General features: G+C 43.7%; 1 protein-coding gene across 2 annotated transcripts; it reads right to left on the reverse strand.

Annotated features, from left to right (window-relative positions):
- On the reverse strand, nucleotides 1-24,181 carry st7l (suppression of tumorigenicity 7 like). Of its 2 annotated transcripts, XM_023825645.2 has the most exons (16): nucleotides 23,979-24,181; nucleotides 22,094-22,176; nucleotides 21,743-21,899; nucleotides 21,472-21,526; nucleotides 20,009-20,124; nucleotides 17,397-17,475; nucleotides 16,850-16,938; nucleotides 16,363-16,463; nucleotides 15,952-16,066; nucleotides 15,519-15,591; nucleotides 15,166-15,268; nucleotides 9,346-9,496; nucleotides 8,325-8,417; nucleotides 7,587-7,726; nucleotides 6,352-6,404; nucleotides 1-327 (listed from the first exon to the last, which is right to left on the reverse strand). In XM_023825645.2, the coding sequence occupies exons 1-16, from the start codon at nucleotides 24,145-24,147 to the stop codon at nucleotides 300-302; spliced, it is 1,605 nt and encodes a 534-aa protein (XP_023681413.1). In that variant the 5' UTR covers nucleotides 24,148-24,181; the 3' UTR covers nucleotides 1-299. The 2 variants fall into 2 exon arrangements, with proteins under 2 accessions (XP_023681413.1, XP_023681411.1); XM_023825643.2 differs by lacking the exon at nucleotides 6,352-6,404 and having other exon boundaries at nucleotides 23,979-24,180.
- Between the last annotated feature and the right edge of the window lie 961 nt (nucleotides 24,182-25,142).

Raw genomic sequence — 25,142 nt, forward strand, 5'->3', positions numbered from 1 at the left:
CAGCTTTTGTGTATTTTATTGAACGGTTGTGCATCTGCTGGAGAAACCATTCAGATTTCAGGGCAATGCAGTTTTAGGAACCTCTGTAACTTGAATATTTATCACAAGAATTTCCTCATCTCCTGGCCTGCTGTGCGACGCAGGTGGGTAGGCGTGAGGCCACTGGACAGACAGAGCTACGAACATTTTTAGTTGATGGGGGGTGGGGGGGGGTCATACAGATGTAGGAGCTCAAATTCGAGTCAGCTGGTACCAGAAGCTGAAGGGCATGAAGCTCTCCATCTTGTCTATGAAGAAGCTCAAAGGTGCAAAGAGAGTACTGAAGAACTGCAGAGAGAAGAGGGGGACAATATCTCAGCAGAAGCATAGCATTTAGCATTGGCATATCAATGATTGAGGGCTACACTTAAGTCCTGTCCTGTCCTGTCCTGTCCTATGACTTTCTTAAAATATATACATATACATACAAAACATATATAAACACATGTATATATATATTTATATATACTTATATGTTATATATACATACACACACATATAAATATTAAATAACCACACAACGGAAACCTCTATTGTACCCTTGACAAGGACATATAACTTGAATAGCTTAAGAAAAATATCCAGCTGCATATAAATGAGCACAATTTTAAAAACAAACATCTAAATTTAACGACAGGGAGACTCCATTTTATTGAAGGATAAAGTTTCCCAGCACGCTGTTAGAGGTGATGTAAGACTTTGTACAGTCATGCTGTGATTTGTAGCTCGCAGAGTAGTTATATATCACTGGGCCCTTGAGCAAGGCCCTTAACCCTGACTGCTCCAGGGTCAGTTCGCACTGGCTAACCCCACACTCTGACCCCAAATCTTGCTTTCACCTGTCTGTGTCTCTCACAGAGAGCAGGATGGGATATGTGACAATGTACCCAATTTACCTCTATTCAACTAAACAAGGCAAACATGCACAGTAAGGGTATAAATGTTACATTTTTCTTTTTATCAGCAAATGTCTGTAGCAATGTTTCGGTGTCTACTAATGGAAACACAATCCAGAATAAGAATACCTCTGCAATTAAGGATTCGAGTTTTGTCACGTGCTCCTAGTACTGTGAAATTCATGAATTAACCCAGAAACTCATAACAACCAATGTAGAGAGAATACATATCAATAACAATGAGGACACAACAGACAGCAAGTGGAATCCTGGAGTATGTGAGACATTACATGAGGAGAGATGACGTTGTGAGTGACTGCAGCAGTAGCTAGATTATGTAACAGCGTAGCAGTATTACTATTAAAGTGCAGTGTAAATCAGTGCCTGTTGAGCAGTCCTATGACCTTTGGATGAAAACTGTCCCTGAATCTTGATGTCCGGGTGTTTATGGTCTATAACTGCTTGCCAGAGGGGAGGAGGGAGGGAAATGCCTGTGCAGGATGGCTGGAGTTCTTCAAGATGTGATCTGCTTTTCCGAGGTAGCATATGGTGTAAATGTCCTGGTCTGCAGAGTGCGGGGACCGTCCTCAGACGCCTGAGAAAATAAAGGTGCTGGTGGCTGGGGGTGGTGACCACTCAGGGTCAGGGGGACTCCAGTGAATTTACGGCTGCTGATTCTCTCCTCAGCTTCCCTGCCGATGTAGACGGGACTGGGACCTGCTCCCTGGAGTCAATGGCCAGCTCCATAGTCTCGCTAACATTTTCCTCTTGCTTCACTGTCTCCCTGTTGGCCATCTTGCCGGGAACAGGCCCATTAAGGTGGTGTCGTCAGCAAACTTGATAATTGACTTGGTCCTGTGGCTGGTAACATACAAAGATCCCAAGCGAAGAAATGTCCAGCCAAAGTTACAGGACCATTAAGGCAGCTCATTAATATCTTACCTGGACAGCAGTCCAGTGGTTTTGGACGGTGACCTTCCTTCCCTGTGAGCTACAAGTACAACTTTGTTCCAAAATGTGAACGAGAACTTGCGAGTGATTTACGGATACCTTGGTTTTTTTTTAAATATCCTACACCACGAATTAAAGTAAGGCCCTGCTTCAGTTCACCTCGCTGCTGGAGGCCAACAGAGAAACGGTCTTTTAGCTATCAAGCTCTTTTTAGCAACACACGGTTTTCCATTTAATCAACCAAACTTGCATGTTGTCACACAAATACTGCAAAAGCCTTCAATTTCAACAATTACAGAAGCAATACATTTCAGTAGTTATGAGGCAAGTCTGTCAGCACTTGGACATGACTGAACAACAGGAGTTAATTGCCGACGGCTATGGTGACACTGCTGCTGAAAGGTGAGCAACTTAGTCTTTTTCTGTTTTCTGACTGGTCGGTTAATAAAAATTATCATTCATCATTTATCATTTTCCATAGCTAGTTATTCATCAGCACAGTTGAAGATCTTATGAACTTATGAACACATATCGAGACTAATACATTTAATTCTGAAGAATATGTAAGTGAAAGCAAATAATGGAAATAAAGCAAATAAAGGTTAATGGAATACTATGGATAGAGGTTTTCAAACGTGAATCCATTTGAAACCATTTTTAATTCGATAGGGAAACTGAAGGAAGTTCAGACTTTATGCCTGGGAAAGATTCCAGTAACTTGGCTGAAACTCTGCAAAAGGGGCCTTTCTGAGGTCAGAATGAAAACTGAGGGGTGGACCCAGTGCAGAGAACCCTGCCTGTATTTGGCCCGACTGATGAACATTTCAATAAACAAGCGTCCACTTTTGAGATGTAAACAGCGTGCGGAGATCGTGCTGCCCGTACGAGCCTCTCCCCACACCGTCGTCATTCCTTCAGCACCAATCAATCAATCAAATCACCCCAGTCCAAATGCTCACACTGTTTATCAACACATATAATCCCTTTCACTGTGACCAGATTACAGACATGCTGCTTGTAAACACTGTAGATGCTGGGGAATTACAGTGCGCTCGGTTACATCTTGCCTGCTACATGCCTACCGCAGGATGCTGATACTGGGGGTGGGCAGGGGGTGGGGTGGGGCATGTTTTCCCCAAGCTGCATAGGTACCATGCATGCGTACTATAGAAGGAAAGAAAATGGATGCCCTGGCTTTCAAGACATGCATTTTGGCTAATTAGCATGTAAGAAAACGACTGAGCATGTGTATCCTGAAGTGGATGGCTGGAAGCTGAATGACTGTGGAGCTACTTATTGTCTATGAGATGATTAGAAACCAGAAAAAAATAATTACAATAGTTGAGATGCCACAATATGACAGCACAGTCACAACTTTAACCATAATCTCAAGTTAACAAAGGTAAAGGTTCATTTGTTACAAATGAACTCCTTGACAAATTACTCCACCTGCCACTGATAATGCATGTTGACAGAATCTGAAAATTATATTCCTACACTTTAATCCAACTACCACCATTAGATACTCCAAACTTCCACAAACAGGCAGTTGTAGAGCTGTAGAAAAGTGGGTTGTTTTTAAGGGAATTTTTCCTATAGTGCTTCCTTACAGAATTTGCATTAGAACCATTCCTTCTATAGGTCCAGCTCCTCAACCTCTACACTATAACCTAATGTAAACAACACTGATCTTGAGTTCCAACATGTTAGGCAAACCATTATACAACTTTAGGCAGAGGAAAACAATGTTTCACACAACCATAGTCACATGATCAATTGCAAGATTATTGTTTTAGTAACTTCAGTGGTATTGTTTTCTCAACATTTACACACCAACATGGGTTAAAATAAGCATGGCCTGCACACCATAATGGAAAAGACTACCAGAAGCAGCTCTGGAGACAGCATCTAGCTTTTCCCCCATTCCTCCTTCCCTCAAATAAGCAGGCTATGGCTCCTCAGAACAGCAGAGTAAAGTCCTACCCACCATTCCAGCAACCATTAAGCGGGCCCTAGTGCCCCACAATTTAGGGCAATTCCCAGGATCTTAATTGTTTTAGGGGTGGTCTCTGCTTTTCCTCAGGCTGTGGGAGTTAACCTGTTGAAAGCTGGGACTTAATGAGACCATTACAACACAGAGCAGGCCTGGCCAGTCTTGCCGTAAAAGCTGCGTCTGAGGGAGTCTTCGCCATGGGCAGGGTACAGCACATGCCCCCACCTCTGCGTTGTACACCCGAGCCATGTTTTCAAACAGCATTCCCCAAAGGCCAGATAAACAAAACATCAAGGTCATAAATACATGGACACGTGCGGCAGAACCAGCACAAGCAAAGCTAAAAACAGAAACCTTGTTTTTATTGCTCTAAGTGTCAGTTGCCATGATTTAGTGGATTCTAAAAATAGAGGGAATGTTCAATAGTTGCAGCCTGCGGTGTTCCTCCGCGTGGCTTCTCAGTCAAAGAAGGAAAAAAGACAAAATAATATAAACAGCATGAGTGACAAAAATATATCCATCCATCCATTCACCCATCTATTTGCTGACCCTGCTATTCAGGGTCGCGGGGGTTCGGAACCTATCCCAGAGACTACGGGCACAAGACAGGGAACAACCCAGGACGGGGCGCCAACCCATTGCAGGGCACACTCACACATATTCATAATGGAAAAAACATAGGAATGAACAAAAAAGATTCTATGTATGGCAGAACTGACATGGTTCTGAAACACAGAACAACAAAAACACCTTCAACTTACCATGAACTACAAGTTATTATTCAGGATGATCAACCGTTGGACTTTGTATACACTGATGGAAATATGGTGTACGCCACAGCAGAGTACTGCACTGCCACTTACGAGCTCTTACAGCAGACACTGACAGGGCCCTGTGCCCAAATTCACTACTTGGAAAACACTCCCAAACCGATAAACTAATAAAAAGGAAAAAAAGGACTGGGTGAAGCAGCCAGTGAAGGAAGGCACTGTCAGAAGACTGGCAGCACAAGAGAGACAGTACAAAGTGGCCTAGCAGGAACGGGCGAGGGGTAGAACGTCTAAGTGGACATCTCTGAAGTGCTCGAGGTCCTCCACTTCAGCAGAGCCAGGCCCGCGGTCAAGCAGCCCCTCAGCCTTTATCACAATGCCCTCTAGAGGGAAGGAGAGAGTGACATTCCCTTGGCTGAGTGTCGAAGGCGCACAGTTCAACTTATCTCAGCCAGAAATGTTCTTCCAGTTAGTCTGATGCTAACTAATTTAGAAAGTAATAGTGCATTTGGATTTACAACATAGCAAAGACTAAGGCCTTGTATGCATATTTTATCATTTCTTTAGGTTTTTCAGTTAACACATTATCTTGTGCCAGGTGGTTTGCAGAACTTAGAATTTATACAAATATGATTTCAGATAGGCTACTTTAGGTTTTAATCATCACTTGGTAGTTAGAACTGTCTGGAAGCAGAAGTAGTAAGTGGTAGCAACATTCCTATATAGACAAAACAAGTGGTGTACTTGCATTGTAGAAGCCTGACAGTATTATTCATTATTGTGTCAGTGTGTGTTCTGCTGATGGGGGCTGGGGGCAGATATGTAAGCGGCTGGGACACACTAATGAGGCAGCAGTATGGGGGATGTTGTAGTGCAGGGAGAGAATAGAATTGCACTCCAGATTCGTCTGCACTGATTTTCCCCAGATCTGGGATCCCAGCAGATGTGGCTGGAACACCACTGATAGATATTAGCACAAGCTGTCTCCTCAGACGGGGGGGATGGGGGGTTATCGGTCCCCTCCGAAACAAAAGAATACACAAACAGAAACACAGACGCCAGGAGCCTCCAAAGCCACACACACTCAGCCTGATGCAGGTGATCATGCCCAAATTTGTCATGTAGGAACATACAGCCATCACCATGCTAAATGCTGCTAAGCTGACAAGCTGATCCAGTGCACCTTCATGTTTACAAAACAGTCTCATGGTTACAACTAAGTTGGACTCATTGCTTAATTTCAATGCTGCTATTTTTAAGTGCAATAGGCGAAACGTGCAATATCTTGAAACTATGGGGTATGACTTCTTTATCGTGCTGGTCTGTTTGTTTATTTATGGCTTGTCTGTTTATTTATTTTATGTTTATTGTTACTAGTGTATCTACTGTTTTGATGTGACACTGGAGAGGGTGTACCTTTAGAATTCCGTTGCTGTGGAAACAACAAGATGCTTTCGATTCACACAAGTCGAGAGAGTAACATCACATCCCAGGGATTGATTCACACAAGTCGAGAGAGTAGCATCACATCCCAGGAATTGATTCACACAAGTCGAGAGAGTGACATCACATCCCAGGGACAATGAGGAAACTCCTTCTTTTTAAATCAAAGTGCACTGAGTGAATGATGCTCAGTAAGATTGATCATGCCTAGCTGATGGGGGGGGGGGGGCGGCTCAAATGCACAAAAGCATAACCTTACCCCATCCAGTGGCAACAGGAGGTCACCAAGACACATCCACAAGCCTGCTGATGCTGACAAAAGGCACCCTTTAGCTTACGGGAGTTTTACTTACCCAGGGCAGACCGAAAAATCAGAGATAACCAATCAGATTGCAAAGAAAACGGGTGCAAGCAACTAGAAGAGGTGGGACCAAGACATAGACATCTGATTGGTTGGCCCCACCTCCTCTCATTGCTTGGACCCAGCTCCTCTACAATCTGAACCAATCATTTTTCTTTCTGTTCTCCAAACATTTTTCTGTTAATAAAACTCCCATGAGTCATTCATTACACACACGTCCAAGGGGAAACACGACTGGAGTCTCTATATGCCATCTGTAGGGTGTCCTTCCTGGGGGTGCCCAAGTGCTGCCAGCCTTCTGTCCCCGCCCCCCCATACTTCATCAAACTAACACTTCTACTATTTCACATCCAAAATAATTTCACACCACTTTCATTTACTTGCCTTATAAGGGCATCACAGATCCATGCCATCAAAAACCAGGAGATACAAAAAATACCTACAGTACTTACAAGAACATGCTGTGTGCAGGAGAAAGATATAAAACTCACACTCAGTAACAGCACAAAATAACCCTGTCAGCGGCAGTATGGAAGATAAAATCTTCACACGCACCTACTGAAATTCTTCTAGAATGGCCAAGAACAGGGAAACAACCTTTTGTTTTATAAACCTGTCCCTAACTCTGTCAGCTACTATTCTACTTGGCGATTTACGGATATCAAGGCCCCCCCTGACACACTAGGAAGTACTCCTTCTTTGCCTAACACAGTCTGTCGATCTCTAATTACCTATAAAAGCAATATATAAATGTTAAATGTATACATCTCAGATAAAAGCATCAAACTCTGATGTAGAAACAGAACAGGCTGTATGAGGTCATGAAGCCTTACATGACATAAGGGGCTTATGAGATGTATAGCTTATATTCACATTCATTTCACATTCATAACAAACATACACTACAGTATATTTGCTCCAGCCTTGCTCATTTCCTGAGACTAGATTCAGACTCTCTGCTGCCATTATGTTTTTTAATTCCACATTTGGTCCTTGAACAGGTACTTCCTGTTGCTTCTGCACTCCGAGCCTCTGACATTAACAAACAAAGGGTACAAGATGTAATGAAAGCAGATAAGACTGAAGGTGCGGTTATTTTTTCCGCTATTCAGATCAGGTTTGCAGCCACCTACCGCTTTTGCGAAGACACCCATGAGCTCTGGGAACTGGTGTGTGAGCATGGCCAGCATGGCGGTGAAGGAGCACAGTCCGGCCGTGAAGAGGATGAAGAAGGGTAACTCCTTCTTTGGGTACACTGACACCTCATGGAACGCTGGGGGAAGATCGGGAGATAGAGGTACGGACTTTCAAATAAGCAGAGAAGTAAAGGAGAGATGAGCATGAGAAGGGCTTTGATGCGGAGTTTTAGAGCACAACAGTTAGCATCGCAGTAAAATGATGGAAGACAGCATGAATAAAACAAAGGCACTGCAGCTTTGCAATAAAGTGCCTGTTTAACACTATTCAATGCTATATAACTACCCTGGAAACATGAATCTAGTTGAGTGTGATTGACTCAGAGACCACACAACTTCTCAACTACAATTATTTCAGAATAATAATAATAATAGTGCAACTGTAAATCCAAAAAGAAGGAAACATATACAGTGTATGAAAACACCAAAGAGATTTTCCAAATTAATTCATCCTCAGGACTTGCCACATATCACAATATATGCTCAGCTCAACTCATTTGTAGAGAAAAACTTCCTCTGGCTGTACTGGAGACGAATGCCATACATTTTTAGAAATGACAGAAAGCATATTTTGAAAAGCCTGTCAGGATTGCAGGATGGCGTCCTCAGAGAGCCCATTCTCCTAAGATAGAAGGCTCTGTTGGATCCTTGGCTTAAGGGCAGGGACCCACTTACAAGGCAGAAGTTCCCGGTCTGCTGTCTCTGTGCAGCCAGGGTAGGGATAAAACAGGTGCCCCTTCTCCAGCGGATAGGGGATCATCCGAAAGGCTGGGAGAAACACAAAGGCCAAGAACTCCGTCATACCACAGTGGGAAAGATTCTTCTTCACACATCTGCAAATCAAATGTTTTCAAAAACAATTTCCTGACAATATATCATAAAGAGTATTCTAAAGGAGGTAAAAACTGATGTGTTGTCATAGTTTTCAGAAAACAAAAGAAAGATTCTAAAGTAGCTTCAAAGAAGCCTTCATAAGCAGAAAAAAGTCTATTCTTCGTTTAAAAAAAAAAAAAACAGCATTGTAACGCAGCATTGCCGGTTAACTAAAACAAATCAGCACTCCATTTTTCATGTTCTGAATCAATAGTTAACTAAATAACTACCTCAGTACAGACTGATAAAATGGGTCAGTCTCAAAATGCCAAATTTGCACTAGTCTTTTAAGCACAATCAGTTTTGAATCAAGCATGAAGCATTACATTCTATTACAGTTACGTCACACATGATGTATGGCCTACTCCAGAGCATCGATAAAACTGCTAGAGACTGGACCAGCCCTAGCAAGACTCGGTCTGCACTGCAGAGCTCTGGGTCTTCAAATATCAGTCCTATTAAATAACAGTCAGTTGTAATAAAGCAAGTACAGCTTACTGAAGTTCACATCCAGCAGAACCACGGGGAGAGTTAAAGGATGAATAATTCTCTTCCCCCCCATTTGAAACAGGCTGTGTGCATCAATGATCTACATAGTGATCTAAGTGAGCATGGCATGACAGAGACTTGTGGGTAGGGGGAGTACTTAGAGCTACTGTAGAAATGCAAGAGAGAATATCACCGTCTCTGTACAATGGGACCGCAATGAAAACATCAGGAAAATGCTTATGAGGGATATGATGAACATAGAGCATAATGCGGAAAGCTTTACACAAGGAAGAGGAGAGGGAGGGATGGAAGGAAGAATGCGGGTCACACGTACTTCCCTCCCAAGTGCAGTGGAGAAGGTTTAAGGCTCCTTCGACTCTCTTCCAGTGCTGCATGTGGAAGAAGGCATACGCCACTGCCTCACTGTCCCCCCGCTTCAAGATATGCTCTGGGGGCAAGATTAGGCTCTTCATCTCTAACAAGTACTGCGAACAGAAAGGGAGAAATGGTTCATCTCTATCTGAAGCAATACTGCAAAGAGATAGCAAGTCGGCTAAACAAGGAGTGAGACAGATTAATGTGAAAAAGGTGTTCAGTTTTCAAAGAAATTACTGAGAGATGTAGTATGGTATCAGTACTGGGGACTCACAAAAGTCATCCATTAAAGACAGAGGTGGAAAGTTCAGGTCCAGAAAGTCCAGATCCAAACCAAGGTTCTGTTTAAACCAACCAGTTGAGTACTCTGTGACTATGACTCTTTATACTCGGCTGGTTGGCTGAAACAAAACCTTGGTCTGAATTTGTACTATCTGGACCAGAACTTTACACCTCTCTCTGAATAGCATTTAGTTAATCTATTGACATTTAATATCAGTACTACATTAATCACAGATACAATAAGCCTTGACTAAACCGAAAGATGAATCATTGTCAGGCATAGCATAATGTTTATTTATAGTACAGTCTGTCATCTTTTGACATAAACTTCGTAAATAAACAAAGATGCCCAAAAACACTGACAGACAGGCCGCTGATCAGGCCACATGTCGACACACAATTCCCGAAGGTAAACATCAGGCTTCACACGAGTCCTTGGAGACAATTTACACAATCAATCAGCACAATATTATCAAGCGCCACCCGACTGTCCATTTTTCTTAACACCTGACCAAACCGAAATGCATAGAGAGAGTGAGGCGCAGAAGTCATTTAGCTGGACTACAGTATGATGCTGAGAGGCTGAGCAGCATTTGCCTGGTAGATAAAACCCTGAGCTTGTGAGTAAGTCCCTGGTCTTATGCTCAGGTACCACACCAAGCTTGGTTCCCACATAACTTGGAAGTGGTGAAAGTTCCCTGTGGAGTGTGTGCTCGACGATGATCTAATGGGACGTACAACAAGCCACTCCTGATTTACTCTGTACAATGTAAACTAAAAGGAGAGCTATGTGAAGCCCCCCCCCCCCCCGACCCACCCGCCCGCCCGCCTGCCGCCTATCTGAAGTGGACAACCCCACGATTCATCAAGGGGTGGGGCTGGGCTACACCCCCGCCACACCGTTCAGCAAATCCCCTTCCAGGCAGTACAGTTCACACTGCCGTGAGTCTCAGAATGACACTTTTGGAGGGTTACAAGTTCCCTAATCCCCCCCTAATCCCCCCCTAATCCCTCCTGGGCCTTGCTCTGTGAGGCAGAGGGGCTGCCCGGAGGGGCCCACAACCCCCACAGTGGGAACTCAAGCCAAGGGAGCGATCAAACCCTGCCCCCCCCCCCCACCCTTACATATCTCCCAGTCTATCCCGCAGGGCCTAGGACACTGGAATTTTGTGAAAAGGTTATGCAACGTCACTCACATGCGCTGTCAACTTACAGGTCTCCTGAATTTCACGTTTAAGACATTTGGCTGCTACTCTATAGAGAAAAGGTAAAAATGCTGAAAAAAAAATCACAAATTCTAATACCTGCTAATTCTTCAGGGCAAGTGGCTACTTCTCCTACTCAAAAAGCTCTGGTAAATATAAAGCACACGCTCCGCTCTCATCACACATGGAAACACATCCACACATTCCCACACACTGCAATATGAGAGTTCCCGTTTCCTGAAGCATGTGAGATCAGAGGTACAAGGCAAGCCGGCCTGCTTTCACCTTTCCCTGCATGTATATTTGTGTGCATCCATAAGCATGCGGAAATATTTGGGCCCAGCAGAGGACGAGGGTGGGGGGGGTGTTTGAGTGGCACGTACCAGCAAAGGGGAGCAATGCTGGCGATGACAGAAAGTCACACCTCATTTCTTGCCCTTCTGTGCTGGCCCTTTGATGGCCAGATCGCATTTCAGCCACGTTCCCCATTTTATCCCAGACACACTAGTGTGCCTAAAGAGAGGCCATGAGGCGCGGTCTGGTTTTAATCTCCAGTGTGCAGCACAATGGAAGGCATGCGCCGGTGGAGAGGGCTTGGAGCGGCCGCTAGCGTGCTCACGCAGGTGTCTGGGCGGCTTCACCGAGCAGCCAGGCATCACCGCAGAGCCGGTTATCGGGCTACATAAAGTCGTGGGAAGATGAGCCTGCCAGTCCCAGTGTGCGAAGCTTGGACTGGAAACGAACCGTTCCAAATTAAGCACAGCCTTTTGTAAGGGGAAGATCGGCCCTTTATCTTCCATTAGAGCTTGTGATATACACACATACATACACCTGTAATCAACTAAGGAGGCGACAAAAAATTTACATCAAAGTCCTCAGAGGAAGCCATGACAGAGAAGAAAATAAATACTAAGATATATTTGAATAGGAGCTGGCTAACAGGCCTCAATAAGTCATATTGTTGTCTCACTGGTGGTCTGGAAGTAAACATAGCAATTAGGGCACATGGGCACATGATGCGCCTTGCTGTGTTAGTCAGCGCCAGCCTTCAGAAGAGTCCATGTAGATTAGCAGAAGCTAACCGCAAAGCTTACACTCATACATCCCAATTCAAACGCACAGCTAGATACGTTTCACTTAAGCATTTCAAGTTGGCGAGCCAGATTATGGACACAGAAGACTTTACCATGAGAAGTCAGATCCAGGCCACCAGCCCCCCCCCCCCCAGCCACCCAGCCAGCAAAGTCAAGCATGTCAATCCATCTGAGATACCATGAGAGGCCAAGGAACCCAAGGGGAGGCATATCTGTCTCTAAACACAAGTTCGCCTGGGCCAGAGTGAAACAGGGCCGTCACAGGGGCCTGCTGGCACCAGATCAGTCAAGCAGACAGGCCCGGCTTCTTCCAGCAATTACTCCGCCCCTGCCAGAGGTTTATCTGGCTGGACGGGAAGAAGTGAGTGGGGGGCTTTGGAGGGTGCGGCAGAGCCTGGACCGGTTCCCACAGAGCAGCTGGATCCCTGCGTGTGGAAGGTCCTGACTGGTGTAGAGAATCCTTTGGGACCCGGGTATGATGTTAGCCCAGGGGGAATATCTGGCTGCCGTAAATCTGTCTCCTGCTCACAATCCGTCTTGGATGTGGTGTGATGTGGGGGGGGCTGAAGGAGGGGGGGGGAGGGGGGCTATCTTCTGACAACCACAACAGCCAACCTCAACAGCTGCTCCGTGCCCAAGAACACCTTCAGCTTCCACATCATTCCTTAAGCACCCGTCAGGACACGGATACTCGTCAGAGAAGAACATTCCATCCGGCTTTGTGTGACAGGGATGTGTGCCTGACGTTTCTGGCCTAATGGATCCACTGATCCACACCCCCACTTTTTACATTTCCTCAAACAGAGACGGCCATAGTCGCTCAAGTCCTAGAAGCTGTTTGATGCGCACGATGTAAACTTTAGCTATTTGGCTTCAACTGAAAGCTGCAATGTTTGTTTAAATGTATAGGCAAAAAAGACGATCTACAAGAAACCTTACTATCCATGGCCAGTTGTTGCTATTGAAATGGTCCGGATGACTCTAAGGGATCAGATGTGTCACTGTGGATTTGGCCAATAGCCCTCAGACCAAACAAAGACGGCACCTTGTCTCTCGTCTGAGTCAAGGAAACTACGTAAAACTACCATGCTGCCTGACTTATCTGTCCTAGCAGCAGATAAAGCAATTTCCCTGGGGCTCAGGGTTGGGTTTCATTAGTGCCAACCAGTAGGAATTATAGTTCTCCAAGTCAGAGACCTCATCCTGTTTGCATGGTTGATATTTCCCAGTGAGCAATAGGAATTACAGGGGATTTCACCACAATTTAATAAAAGTACCTATAAAGTTCTGATTGCCCCTGTTTCTGGCAAACCAATGTCAAAAACCCATTAATAAAATAACTTGACACAAATAATCTTTAGCAGTGTGAAACAGCTTCTGAACCTACAGGCTTGTTTTCAAACAAATATAACCTTTCTGGTGATAAAGCCCTGTTTTAGTAGTTAAATAAGAAGAAAGACAACATAGTATTTCAAACAAGTGGAAAAATATAGATGAGGCAAATGGGTTAGATGTCAGCATTGTTATTATTGTCATTATTTTTGGTTGTAGCAAAGTTTCAGACACCGTCCTTCACCCATGATGGCGGTAAGTTGACTGCAGTTGAAAGGGTTTGTAATGGGGAATTGCCAGCTCTCCAAACCACATGAAAGTTAACGTAAGTGGATATCCAGCATGCTGTCAGGTTACAGTTTGTTCTTCGACCTCTGGAGACTACCTCCCAGACTTCCAAGTCTAATCCTTGTGAGAAGTACTTTTTGGGCCCACTTTAAGACCAGAACCAGGAGAACATGTTCAATGGGCCTCTGACCCCACCGATCTACTGGCAAGAAAGAGGATCTGGAAAGGCCTAACATCTCAAGCACCATCAAATCTGGGAACAGCACAGGCTGCGATGAACCTGGCCTGGGTCAGGCTCAAGCTACTCCAAAACGCACCATGAAACAGATGTTATACAGCGAGGTCGAAAGCAGCTCTGCCGGATTCAAGCTGAGAACCGCCTCTGTTCCCCACCAGTTTCGCCGAATGGACGTCATCCCCACCGCCCATGATCCCATCCCCTCTCCCAGACTCCCCAAATGACGTCCACGCAGCTCACAGGGGGCTTCCTGATGTCGGATGGCCTCTCCAGCGGACTCGCCATCCCGCACGACCTTAAGGTTGGACACCGCCGGCACACCTTTGGCAACGAGATCGCGCCAAGGTATGGATTCTGCGGATGCGCAGCCCCAGCTGGCTGGGAACTTTCACAGAAACGTTACACAAGCAGAGGCCGTGAGTTCGGCTGCTGGGAGAGGCGGCCCCCGGCAAGGCATGATACAGCTGCATTTGCCAGTTTAACAATTTTCTACGGGCCGGCAGCATCTCCAGCTAAATTAGTTCCAGGATGTTAGAGCGAAGGTGGACGTGCTAGCTGCCTCATCACCTCTGCTTCACTATGAAGCTGTATCCCCTGCTTCACTGGGTGCAGGTCATTCATCACCAAGAGCACTGGCACTCTGTTTACCGAATGATTTGAAGCCCATAGCTAATGGGTTGACCTCACAGACGCGAAGCATGGCATCTGTGATCTGGGAGGCCTGGTGGTCATTTGCTAATGGCTATTTCGATCAAAAAACACACACTTCAATTAATAAATTTGAATAATTAAATTAATTTATATACTAGCTATTTGACACTTCATTGGTGATGCTATTGTGCAGTGAAACTAAAAGGGGTGAAAATTAAAAGCAGAAATGCATAATAACGTGTGAAACGTGATCCACTGTCAGTGGCACACAGGCAGTTACAATTCAGTAGAGAAATGCTGGATAATTATACTTGGGATCACTCAATCACTTCTAGCACGTCATAATGACCTTTGTTCATATGCCGAACCAAGGGTGACATCTGCTGGTCACCTGAAGTGAAACATGCTAATAGGGTTATTCACACACAGCCCACTCTCTATCAGATACGTTCATCCTCTAGAAATGTTCTGCATGTTCTTTCCCCTCTTATGTACCCATATTATAAGGTTCTAATACAAGTTCCCTGATGAGTGTGTAGATACATTATTTCACTTCAGTGCTTTTAGAAGAAGGAAATGGTATCAATGTCATGTTTAATAGACAAAAAAAAAATCAAGATAGGTCGCGGCTCCTCTCTGTGGTTTGTTTTGGAGACAGCGATACAGTCTTGATGTCCATAGGTTCTGACCTTTGGCACGTGCGGGTTGAATTCCACGGCCCTGTGGATAGCCTCCACTGCATTCATCTCTGCTGTGCTGAGGCCCCTCCGTGACGCTGCCTCTGGGGAGAATCTACAGGGGGGGGGGGGCAGACGCCGGTCACAGGTGAGGTATACCTCCTCGAGTTTAGATCCACGCTTTGGATCTGGTGAACAAACCTGCAAATGCCTACATGTTGTGAGCTATATAGCATTAACTCAGATTTGAACAGTAATAACCTTACAAAAAACAGGTCAAATAAAAAAAAACAGCATGGAATTGGTCTGGTTACCCTCTACAAGGCTTCCGAAATAACTCTTTTAGCAGGTTATTCGGTACGTACTTGTCTGAGACGGCTCGCGCTTTGAGCAGCGCTGATGTGTAGCATATAGTTGCTGACTTTGGCAAGCTGATGTCTGGAATCCGCAACACAGAGGAAACATAATCAGTGTATTCTGTGAAGAATAATTCAGATAAACTTAAGGGAAGATTTCAGGTGACAGGGATGTCCTTGGCAGCCTTGACTAGTGACACCTTTATGAATATAACACAAAAACACTCTGCAGTATCACTGTTAAACAAAAATGAAAGTGAGCTCAGAATCATTTGAATCTTAATGAAGTTATAATATTCACTGTGTAACGATATTAAGTGACTCGTAAATCCTATTTCTGTTTAACTAAATTATACTTCAGATCAAAACAGATCAAATTCTGCCCATCTCTCTCTTGGCCCGAGAAGCTGTATAAGATTATAATCCCCAAGGCCCATCTTACCATCATATTTTGCAAGGACAGCTTGCACATCTGCATAGGCTTGCATCTCCAGGAGTGCTTCTAGTAAATTTTCATGGATATTTAACATTCCCAGGAGAGGAAACTCTTTCATTAACTGTCAGAAAGGGGACAATGCAGTATGAAGCAAGAGCTAGACGTTGTTTCCCAATATTCAAATGCTTTGTTGAGTCCCTAAAATTCAACTTTTGTTTATAGATCGACACTGGGTACTGCTTACTGCTGCCCTACTTTAAAGAAAGGCACCTTACGTGAACTGCAAGCCACCGCAGTAATTCCAGCAAATACTCCCATTTCTCCCGTCTCGCACACATGTTAGCTATCAGATTAGCAGCCACCCTGGTTTCAGCTGACGTTCGGTCGGCCTTTAAGAGCCGCGTGCCGCCGACTCACTTCTCGTATCATCTTCACGGCGTCTTTGACTCTGCCCAGTTTGCGTGCGCACATCGCCAGCCTGCGCTTGATGTAGGCCAGCACGTTGGTGTCTTTTCCAGCTGCGGGAAAAGGCCCATTAAAAATAAGCCTGCTCCTAATCTTGGGATAAAAGGCCATCCTTCAGGGTTTTACAGTGCGCATCTGCAAGGTGCATTAACACAGTGAAAGTGCTCGCTTGAACAAACATATATTGACCTGGCCGCACTGTAAGCGATATACAGTGCATTTGTAATAAATAATTACTTAAATAAGCTATTTATACGAAGTATGAATCATATGACATCAGGTCCCAAAATGAACCAAAAGCTACTGCTGACAATCACATAATAAGAGTCCAGATGCAGAAAAGAATGTTCCAGCAAGTTCTTCAGTTAAAATCCCGACAAAATCAGCAGTCAGAGGTTTTATTTTTAGCCAGCCGGAGGCCCCACCCGCCCCTCCTCACCGCTCCTGAGGGCCTGCTTGAGGAGTCGCTCGGCCTCCGTAATCGTGGTGGCCTCCTCCTCCGCCAGCAGCACGTATGCCGAGGCGCACCTGGAGAACAGACCACGCAGAACCCAGCAGCAGAACCTCTATTATTTCTGTTATGAAATCTGATGATACCACTCTATCCTGACAATGTCGCACTGGGATAACAGAAAGAACCAATTGCTAAATATTAACTTACTTTTTGATTAATATATCAAATAACATTCTAAATTTTAATTAAAATAAATCACAATAATGCATTTAAATTTTTAAAAAATCTAAATGCATGATGTAAAGATTACAAAAAGTCAACTGAAAAAATGTGCTGACCTTCTCCCAATGTAAGTGAAGTTAGATGGTAGTTGGTAATTGAAGGCAGTGAAGTGGTATAGTAACAGATACGCAGATACTGAATTTCCGGCTACCTTGAGGTAATTTGTCACACGAGTTGTAAAAAACCGTCATATGACTGAACGCAACACAACGCTAACCTAATAGCAATGAGGGAGGGATGGGCGACTCACTCCTTATTCAGCTCAATGGCCTGGTACGCAGCCTTGATCCGGGCCTGGGGGTTTCGCTCTCTCCAGGCTTTCTGCATCACTGCAGGACAGGAGGAATGAGAAGTCTTTTGTGTTCTGTGATGTAACTGGAGTTGATATTTGGACAGGTATGTCATCTCACCTGGTGTTTCAACTACAAAAGAGTCACTAAGTGAACAGTAAAAAGTGAACAGCTGTCGGCCCTCATAGACTGGACTGGAGCATAACTGGTCAAACAGAAGGGGGAATATTGACCAATTGCCAGATGTACGATGTGGCTGTTCTTGTTCACTTGCCACACTACCAACAGCAGGTATGTGTAGCTTACGCTGCATGTGGTATCTCCTCCCCGAGGCCGTGAGGCTCAGCTTCCCTCACTTGTGCATCTTCAATGTGTTGGTGTCCACATCAAAGGATCAAAGGTGGGGGCCTGTCAGATTCATTGGTTACGGAGATGAACTGCAGAGCTGGGGGGAGTGGGCAAGTTTTCAAGAAGAAAGCTGGAGGCCGCAAGTCTCGGGGGGGGGGGGGGGGGGGATAACGGTCAAGCTGATATCACACCCCACCCTGACAAGTTAAGGCCTTGGACGGCAGCCTGGTAATTACAGTGTTCAGTCCAGGCTGCTTCCCTTTTTATTAGTTTGTGCAGCCCTGGCTTGTGAGCTCTTGCCACTGATTTGGATGTCAGCTGAGATCTTTACCAATGGATTACCTAACATTTGTCTTTAGTGATAATGACTGCTTTCAGATAAATATGGAAATAGGAGGAATTTCATGGATTTCATTCCCACAGCTTAGTTCACTTTGGAAATCATATGGACTTTTCGACATCCAGTTACAAAGTGACTGTTCATTAGTGAAGCCTGGTTGTGTGACACCCTCAAAGGTATAGTAGGTATAGCATATAATGTTATAGGTGTACACTGTGCCTGAGCCCAGGTCAGCAATGCAATACAATTATGAATAGTCCATTGGTCCAGAGACCAATGAGCACAAACTGTCAGTCTTTGGTAGCCAAAGTCCATCATGACTGTATTTTAAGAGAATGGAATTCCAAGTTAACATGACGTAGAAACCACCCCGTAGTTTGTTGTGTTGGGAAATAAGGAATAGAAGAAATTGTAGAGAAGAAGGGAAAGATGTGGCACAAACCGATTTCATGGGCACAAATTTGCCAGTAGTGTAGTTACTCTTACAGTTCAAGAATAAAAAGAAGAATGAGTATGGCGTCATGGTTTCCTTGAAGTCAGATCAGGTCCCATAATTTGCCACACTCTACAGCTGACAATCATAGCATAAGAACACAGATTCAGAAAAGAATGATCTGGTGAGTACTTCAGTGGAAAGCCCTCCTCCTCTGCCAGAAGCACTTATACCGAGGCACACCAGAAGTGCAAACCAAGCAAAATTGAACAGCACTTTTTCCTTTATTATATGTGTTAAAAAACCCAGTGATACGATTCTATCCTGGCAATGTCAGATTACAGTAACAGGAACAAAAAAATGTAAGATGTTAAGGTCTTGTGATGATTTCAAAAAGGAAACACTTCAGTGCACAGCAAAGGTGCGGGCCTAGCAGAGTCACTGGCACAGGGATTAACAGCAGGGAGGGTTTTCAGTAAAAACTGGGGGCTGTAAGTGTTTTTTTTTTTTGGGGGGGGGCACATGGCTCAAGTTGCTCAAGATCAGGTCAAAGGCTTTTGGTTTTAAGGGAATCCAGGCTGAAGCATTGAAGATGAGGATGTGATCACTACTACTGGCTTATTTGAGAACCAAAACAGTCAAAGGTTAAAAGAGAAACTGATGCATATGGATTATGTATAAATACGTAGATCGAGGTAACAACTGACCATCAAGAGAAACAAGACAGGTATGATGGAGCACTCCCCAAGAGGGAAGCAGAAAAAGCTGGGAGGAACTGCAACATATGAGGACCATTTAGTTTTCATGCATTCCAGAGTTCACGTACTCGCAGTGGTAATTCCAAAGAGGGATGGTCATCGCCTGAAGGCGGGAAGAGAATCTGCTGTGGGACCAGACGGACAGAACATAGCAGGTGCCCAGCAGGCTGTCTGGCGGCCCCTGAAAACATACTCCAGGGCAAAGTCTGACTGCGGAAAGGTGGTGACATATCAACAGAAAGGGAGTGGAAAAACTGTCTAATAAAGAGCATTTCAGATCTGTCTGGATGGAGCATTCTGGACATCACTCCAGAAAGTCCTGAGAATGTGACACCAAGAGCCTACTCAGGTCTGCCTTGTTGACTGGTGACTGAAGCCTCAGCAGTACAAGATGCTGAAGATCATGAATCCTGAGGCATATGACCTTTGTAAAACATGCTGCAAAGAAAACGTACCAAAAATCATCGACACATCTGGGACACAATTTCACCAATGGCAATGCAGCAGCTTGTCCCAGAAGTAAACAGGGGAGCATATGATTGGACAAATGATTACAAAAAAATACACTTGCCGTGGTTCCTCTAACTGTGGAAAGCAGACCTTAAAGAACAAATGAAAAAATAATATAATATGCAGAAAAAATGAAGAATATTCAATAAGAATGCACAGAAAAGCATACAAAGATATACAAACCTACATCCTCAGGTTTAAGCTGCTGTGTGTCACAGGTGAAGAATGTTTGATGGTCTTGTGCGGACAGGTTCATGTCATAGTATGTCAGTGGTTCCTTCCCAGTGACCCAGGTATACCTTCAAACAACACAAAAGCAAGATGCTGCCTCAACACCTGGATGTCTGCCTTGAGGAGGGACAGTACAAAGTATCCAGCTGAAACACCACCGGGTGACAGTGTGGACGGAGCACAATAACAGTAGACGATGCTTTTATTAATACCATTCTTAAGGATTGCTGCCGCAAACATTTCCTGTTGACATTTGCAGCCCTGGCTTAAGCTGCACCCATTTCTGAGTCATCAGCAAAATGACTTCCTGTCAACGGTACCCAAGAGAACCCACAGTAAATATGATGAAGACTATAACCATGAATAATGTGGTGATCTGCCTGATTTCCATACATTCATTTTCCATACCCAATAAATCAATCGAGGGTCACAGTGGGTCTGAAGATTGCATCAGGAAGGACAAGGCACATGCCTGGGGAGACTAACAATAGGTCCACGCGATGGGTTCCATAGAGAGCTACTGAGCAAAAGCAAGTGAATTATCTGCAAGGCTTTGTGCCTGTCGGCACACCTCTAAGCAACACCACCAACTTATGGCTCACTCTGTTGGTACTAATAACAGGTTCTATTTGGCTTTATTTTATTTTGGGTGATTGTTTTTTTTTGTTTTATAGATATCTCAGTATTTTTCACAAAAATGTCAAATATTGTGATGTGAATTTCTTTCAGTATCATACAGCCCTAACTCATACACATTTTAAAACGATCTACACATCCACCTAAACTGGATAACTATATAAGTATACCAAATTACCCAAAGGAACTGCGCTAATACATCCTAATTAAAATTTCTAATTAAATTTTCATTATATAAAATAAAATATAAATGGAGTGCCTATTAATTAATGTATTTAGCCATTTCCTTCAAGCACAGGAGTGCTGGCTCTGAGGCTAGAGATCTGTGCAGCAATATGAAGGTTGCTGGTTTGAATCCCGTGAATGCCAGGAGCAATCCTACTCTGTTGGGCCCTTGAACAAGGCCCTTAACCTACAACTGCTTTGTCCTGGGTGTGACATTAATCTACATCCAGCCCTGCAAGCAGGTCCTCCAACTTACAGGAAAATTTTGGGGGGTTGTGGCAGGATTAACACCCCAGCCACTAGAAAAACCTCACACTGTCCCATTCGGACTAGTGTGGTGCTGAGGTATCGCCTAACACAAGGCTGCACTCAGGTTCTCATCCCTGAGGTGCTTTGTCGTGTGGTGGGTACAGAAACACACTGTAATCAGCGGACGCTCCTTACCTCTCTTCAACCACATGTATATATTAAACTTACAGATTATAATGTGTTCTCAAACACTGCATAACCCCTTAATTAGACCATGAACATGAAAAGATTTTTTTTCTTCATACCTGCTGTACTCTGATCCTCTGAATAAGTTTAACGGGTTCCTCCAGACTTTGCATTCTGAAAAAGATCACCAAAACATTTTTTTTACTAAGTGCATCATTAGAATTCCAAATCAAAACATACCATTACTACTGGAATATTAATTGAAAATAAAAAATGTACTTATGGAATTCTATCTTCTGTATGAGCCACAATTTATTACTATAGGAAATGAAAGTAATAAAAAAAACTAATCTATACTGCATATAATAACTACTCTACACAAAAAAGTACCTGAAACACTCTGTCTAGATTCCGCATCTCCATTCGCTGAGAACAAGCCTGCCGAGCTGCTATTTTCCATTCCACCCAGCAGAGGGCGCAAGTGGCTGACAGAGACCTGCTCAATAAATGAGGTTCCATACTTTTGGAAGTACCACCATTCAAATATCTGACAATAGGAAAGAACGCAGAGAGTTGCTGTGATCAAAACTTCTGTTCAGATAACAAATGAAAGAAAAATTTAAAAGCATAATTCCAAGCATCTTAAAATAACCAACCAAACAAAATTGCATACAGTAAACATACAGATTTTGAAAACACACACACACTTTCCAAAAGATATCAAAATACAAAATATCTCACCAAAATGAGGCCAGAAATTAGCGATGAGGTTCCAGTGAGTGCCACATAAAATTTAGGCGTCAGTGTGTTCAGGAAGACAGAAGCTTTAAAAAAGGAAATAATTTCTCACATAATTACAATTTACAGTCAGATCTACAAAACTCATTATCCTTCAGTGTTAAGCATTAAGTTGTGACCATCAGACTGTGAAAAAATAACATTTTTAGAAGGCTAGTTAAATAAGTTGTTTTGTAGATTGGTGAAATAAAGTTTTACTTTAAGGTAAGGTAAGTTTAAGAACCTCAGAAAGTGTAGCAGCATGCAAAATTTCACAAAATATGAATCTTCTATGTCAGATGGCATGGTCATCTTTAAGTATTTAATCTACAAATAACTCAATGTACAAGTGGTTTAAAACCATGACTAATGGTCTGAAGATAAAAAATTGTTTTAAAAAAGAGAAGAGAAAAGAAACCTTCACCTTACATATAAGGCCTGGTCACCCGACATTTAGCACCAAAAAACAAACATGCTGTTATCAAACAGGCTTTCGTAAGGCCAGTAAACGTACTCCTACATGCATATCCTGGCAATAATTTCCACTTCGCAACTTGTATTAATTCCTTAATTATTCCCGAGATATACAAGTAACCAAGGCTATAAATAGATGTCTACAAAACCATGAATGCTGTTTCAGTATATTCATTTGAATATCCTAGACGATTTAGCCGTTTAATCGTGTCATGAATTTCGCAATTTTACGGTCCCTTATTTGCATATTTTACTTAATTTGTGCATCAAGGTGTTTTTTTTTTTCTTTTTAAAAAAGGGGGGGGGTGGGGGTGTAAATACTAATGTCTTTATTCCCTGTCCGACTCCCACTGCATAAGAGGTAGTGTTCTGACGAGTTGAGCTACTTTGTCAAGTTAGGCTAGCGTAGCGCTAATCGATAGCCCTAGCCCTAATCCTAAAACCTAACCCTAACCCCTAAAACCTAACCTTAATCCCAAAACGGTGGAACTGCACATGCGCAGAAAGGCTCGATAGCACAACTCGATAGGTAGCATTGGTCGATAGAACAGTGGCAGTTCCAGACCACACTGGCGGGAGGAATCCTGCTGAGTATTTAATTATTTAGCCTGGCTGGATTCATTTGTACGAAGTCAAGATGCGCGTGTGCACAGCATGAAAAGAAACATTCCATGTGCATATTAACTTGCATTACGTATATGTCAACCATAAACAAACAAATAAATAAAGTTAATACAATCCCGATTTCTTTTTCTGTCCCGTAGTCAGAATTGATGCAATTGCTAAAATCATACACTGGACAGAAATTATAGTAAAATTTAGCCTCTGCACAGCAGAGGACTTATTTCTCATCGTCACGTGACTGACATCTCCACGCCATTTGCGTAACGCGGGCCGCCTGCGCACGGGCGCTGCTTCACAGCGGCTGCACGCGCCGAACAATCCCACAGTGTTACACTCCGGATGTCATAATCCGCTCCCAGGGCAAACTGTGCAAATACGACCTATTAACCGAAAATAATCGAAAAGCTAAGTATGCTTATGCGGAGAAAACCTATTATTAATATTAAAAAGTACAACACCTCTAAATATAATGAAAAATAACTACTTAATGTAACTGGCAATAATTATCTTAACGTATATTGCCAGCTACATATTGGTAGCTGACTATTAAAAACAATCTTAGTCAGTAGCCATTTAATATCCATTTTGGAATGTAGGATTTCTTTTGAAAATGCTGCAGTGCCAAGGGCATTAGGTGTACCAGCTAGAATGTCAGTGTCAGTGATAGCTAACTAGCTAGCCGGATCGTGTTAACTTCCTAGCGCCCCGTCGCCTAAGCCTGTCGGCTCAGTAGTTCCCCCGACACGGTTACCTGTTGACAGCGTTTCCTGGAGCTTCAGTGGACTCCGCAGCACGTAGATGAGAACTAAAACCATCGCGAACCAAAGAGCCCAGATGTAGGTCCATGACCAGGAAAGCCACGTTTTTAATTTCTCTGTGAATCCAAGATTCTGGCCACTGGGGTTACTGGTGTCCGCCATTTTTGACTCAGTAACAATATAAACAGAAGAATGACGGGAATGAGGCGGAATGCCTTTTCTCGGTCGGGCCGGGCTGCGGGCGTTTGCGGGGGTGTGCGCGAGTGACAATGAAGGTGCCATTCATGAAATACTCCCTACAGGATCAACCTGGAACTTGTGCTCAGGCTAGATCTCACTATATACATGCAAATATATTTATTATGTATAAATTTCCATGCGATGCACAACCTTTAGTAATATACATGTGCTTATTTTTTATTATTTCACAACCCGCCCATGTTTTCTGTAAACTCTTTTAAAGTCACCGTTAATATGGAATCTCACCCAGACAGTCTTTTAGTAATTTTTTTTGTATGTTTTCCTACTTTCGGTCCTGAGGGGTGCATTAGACAATAATGAAGGGGTAGTTTCACTATAATCCAAATATTAACTGACTAATGTTTAATAACACAGTGTCTAATATAATGCAGACACTAAAAACGGGAACTGGTAGAAAAGAAAACAGGTCAAGATGATCTCGTCCTAAATAGATTGAGGGGTTAATCATTTAAGAATGCAACTAATAATTCTTCCCGACAGTAAAAGAACAGGAACCGAGCAGGTTAGGAGGGCCTTGTTCCCGACAGTAAGAGAACAGGAACCGATCAGGTAGCTGACACTTATTTTTACTCTTTTCTGGGGACAGGCACACACACTAACTAGAGCAAAAGTCAAAATCTGTGGTAGTCACGTAGGTGGAAAAGTACAGAAGAAGGGGGGCCACACCCCAAAAGGCCTATAAAGACCTAGAGCCGACACCTATGGTTCGAGCATCTTCCTGTACATGCTGAATGTATGTCAGATCGTTGCTCCCTGATTAATCAGAATAAACTGGTGACCTGCAACCACTCCTCGACTGTGCAGTGAATCTCTTCTCATCAACGGACTCCGGCGGAGATCTGACTCCAACAGTCCTCACCTCATTTTTAAGGCCGTGTGTGCATATGCTTCCCAAC

The sequence above is a fragment of the Paramormyrops kingsleyae genome, chromosome 6 (genome assembly GCF_048594095.1).
Source record: "Paramormyrops kingsleyae isolate MSU_618 chromosome 6, PKINGS_0.4, whole genome shotgun sequence".
NCBI classification, from domain to species: Eukaryota; Metazoa; Chordata; class Actinopteri; order Osteoglossiformes; family Mormyridae; genus Paramormyrops; species Paramormyrops kingsleyae.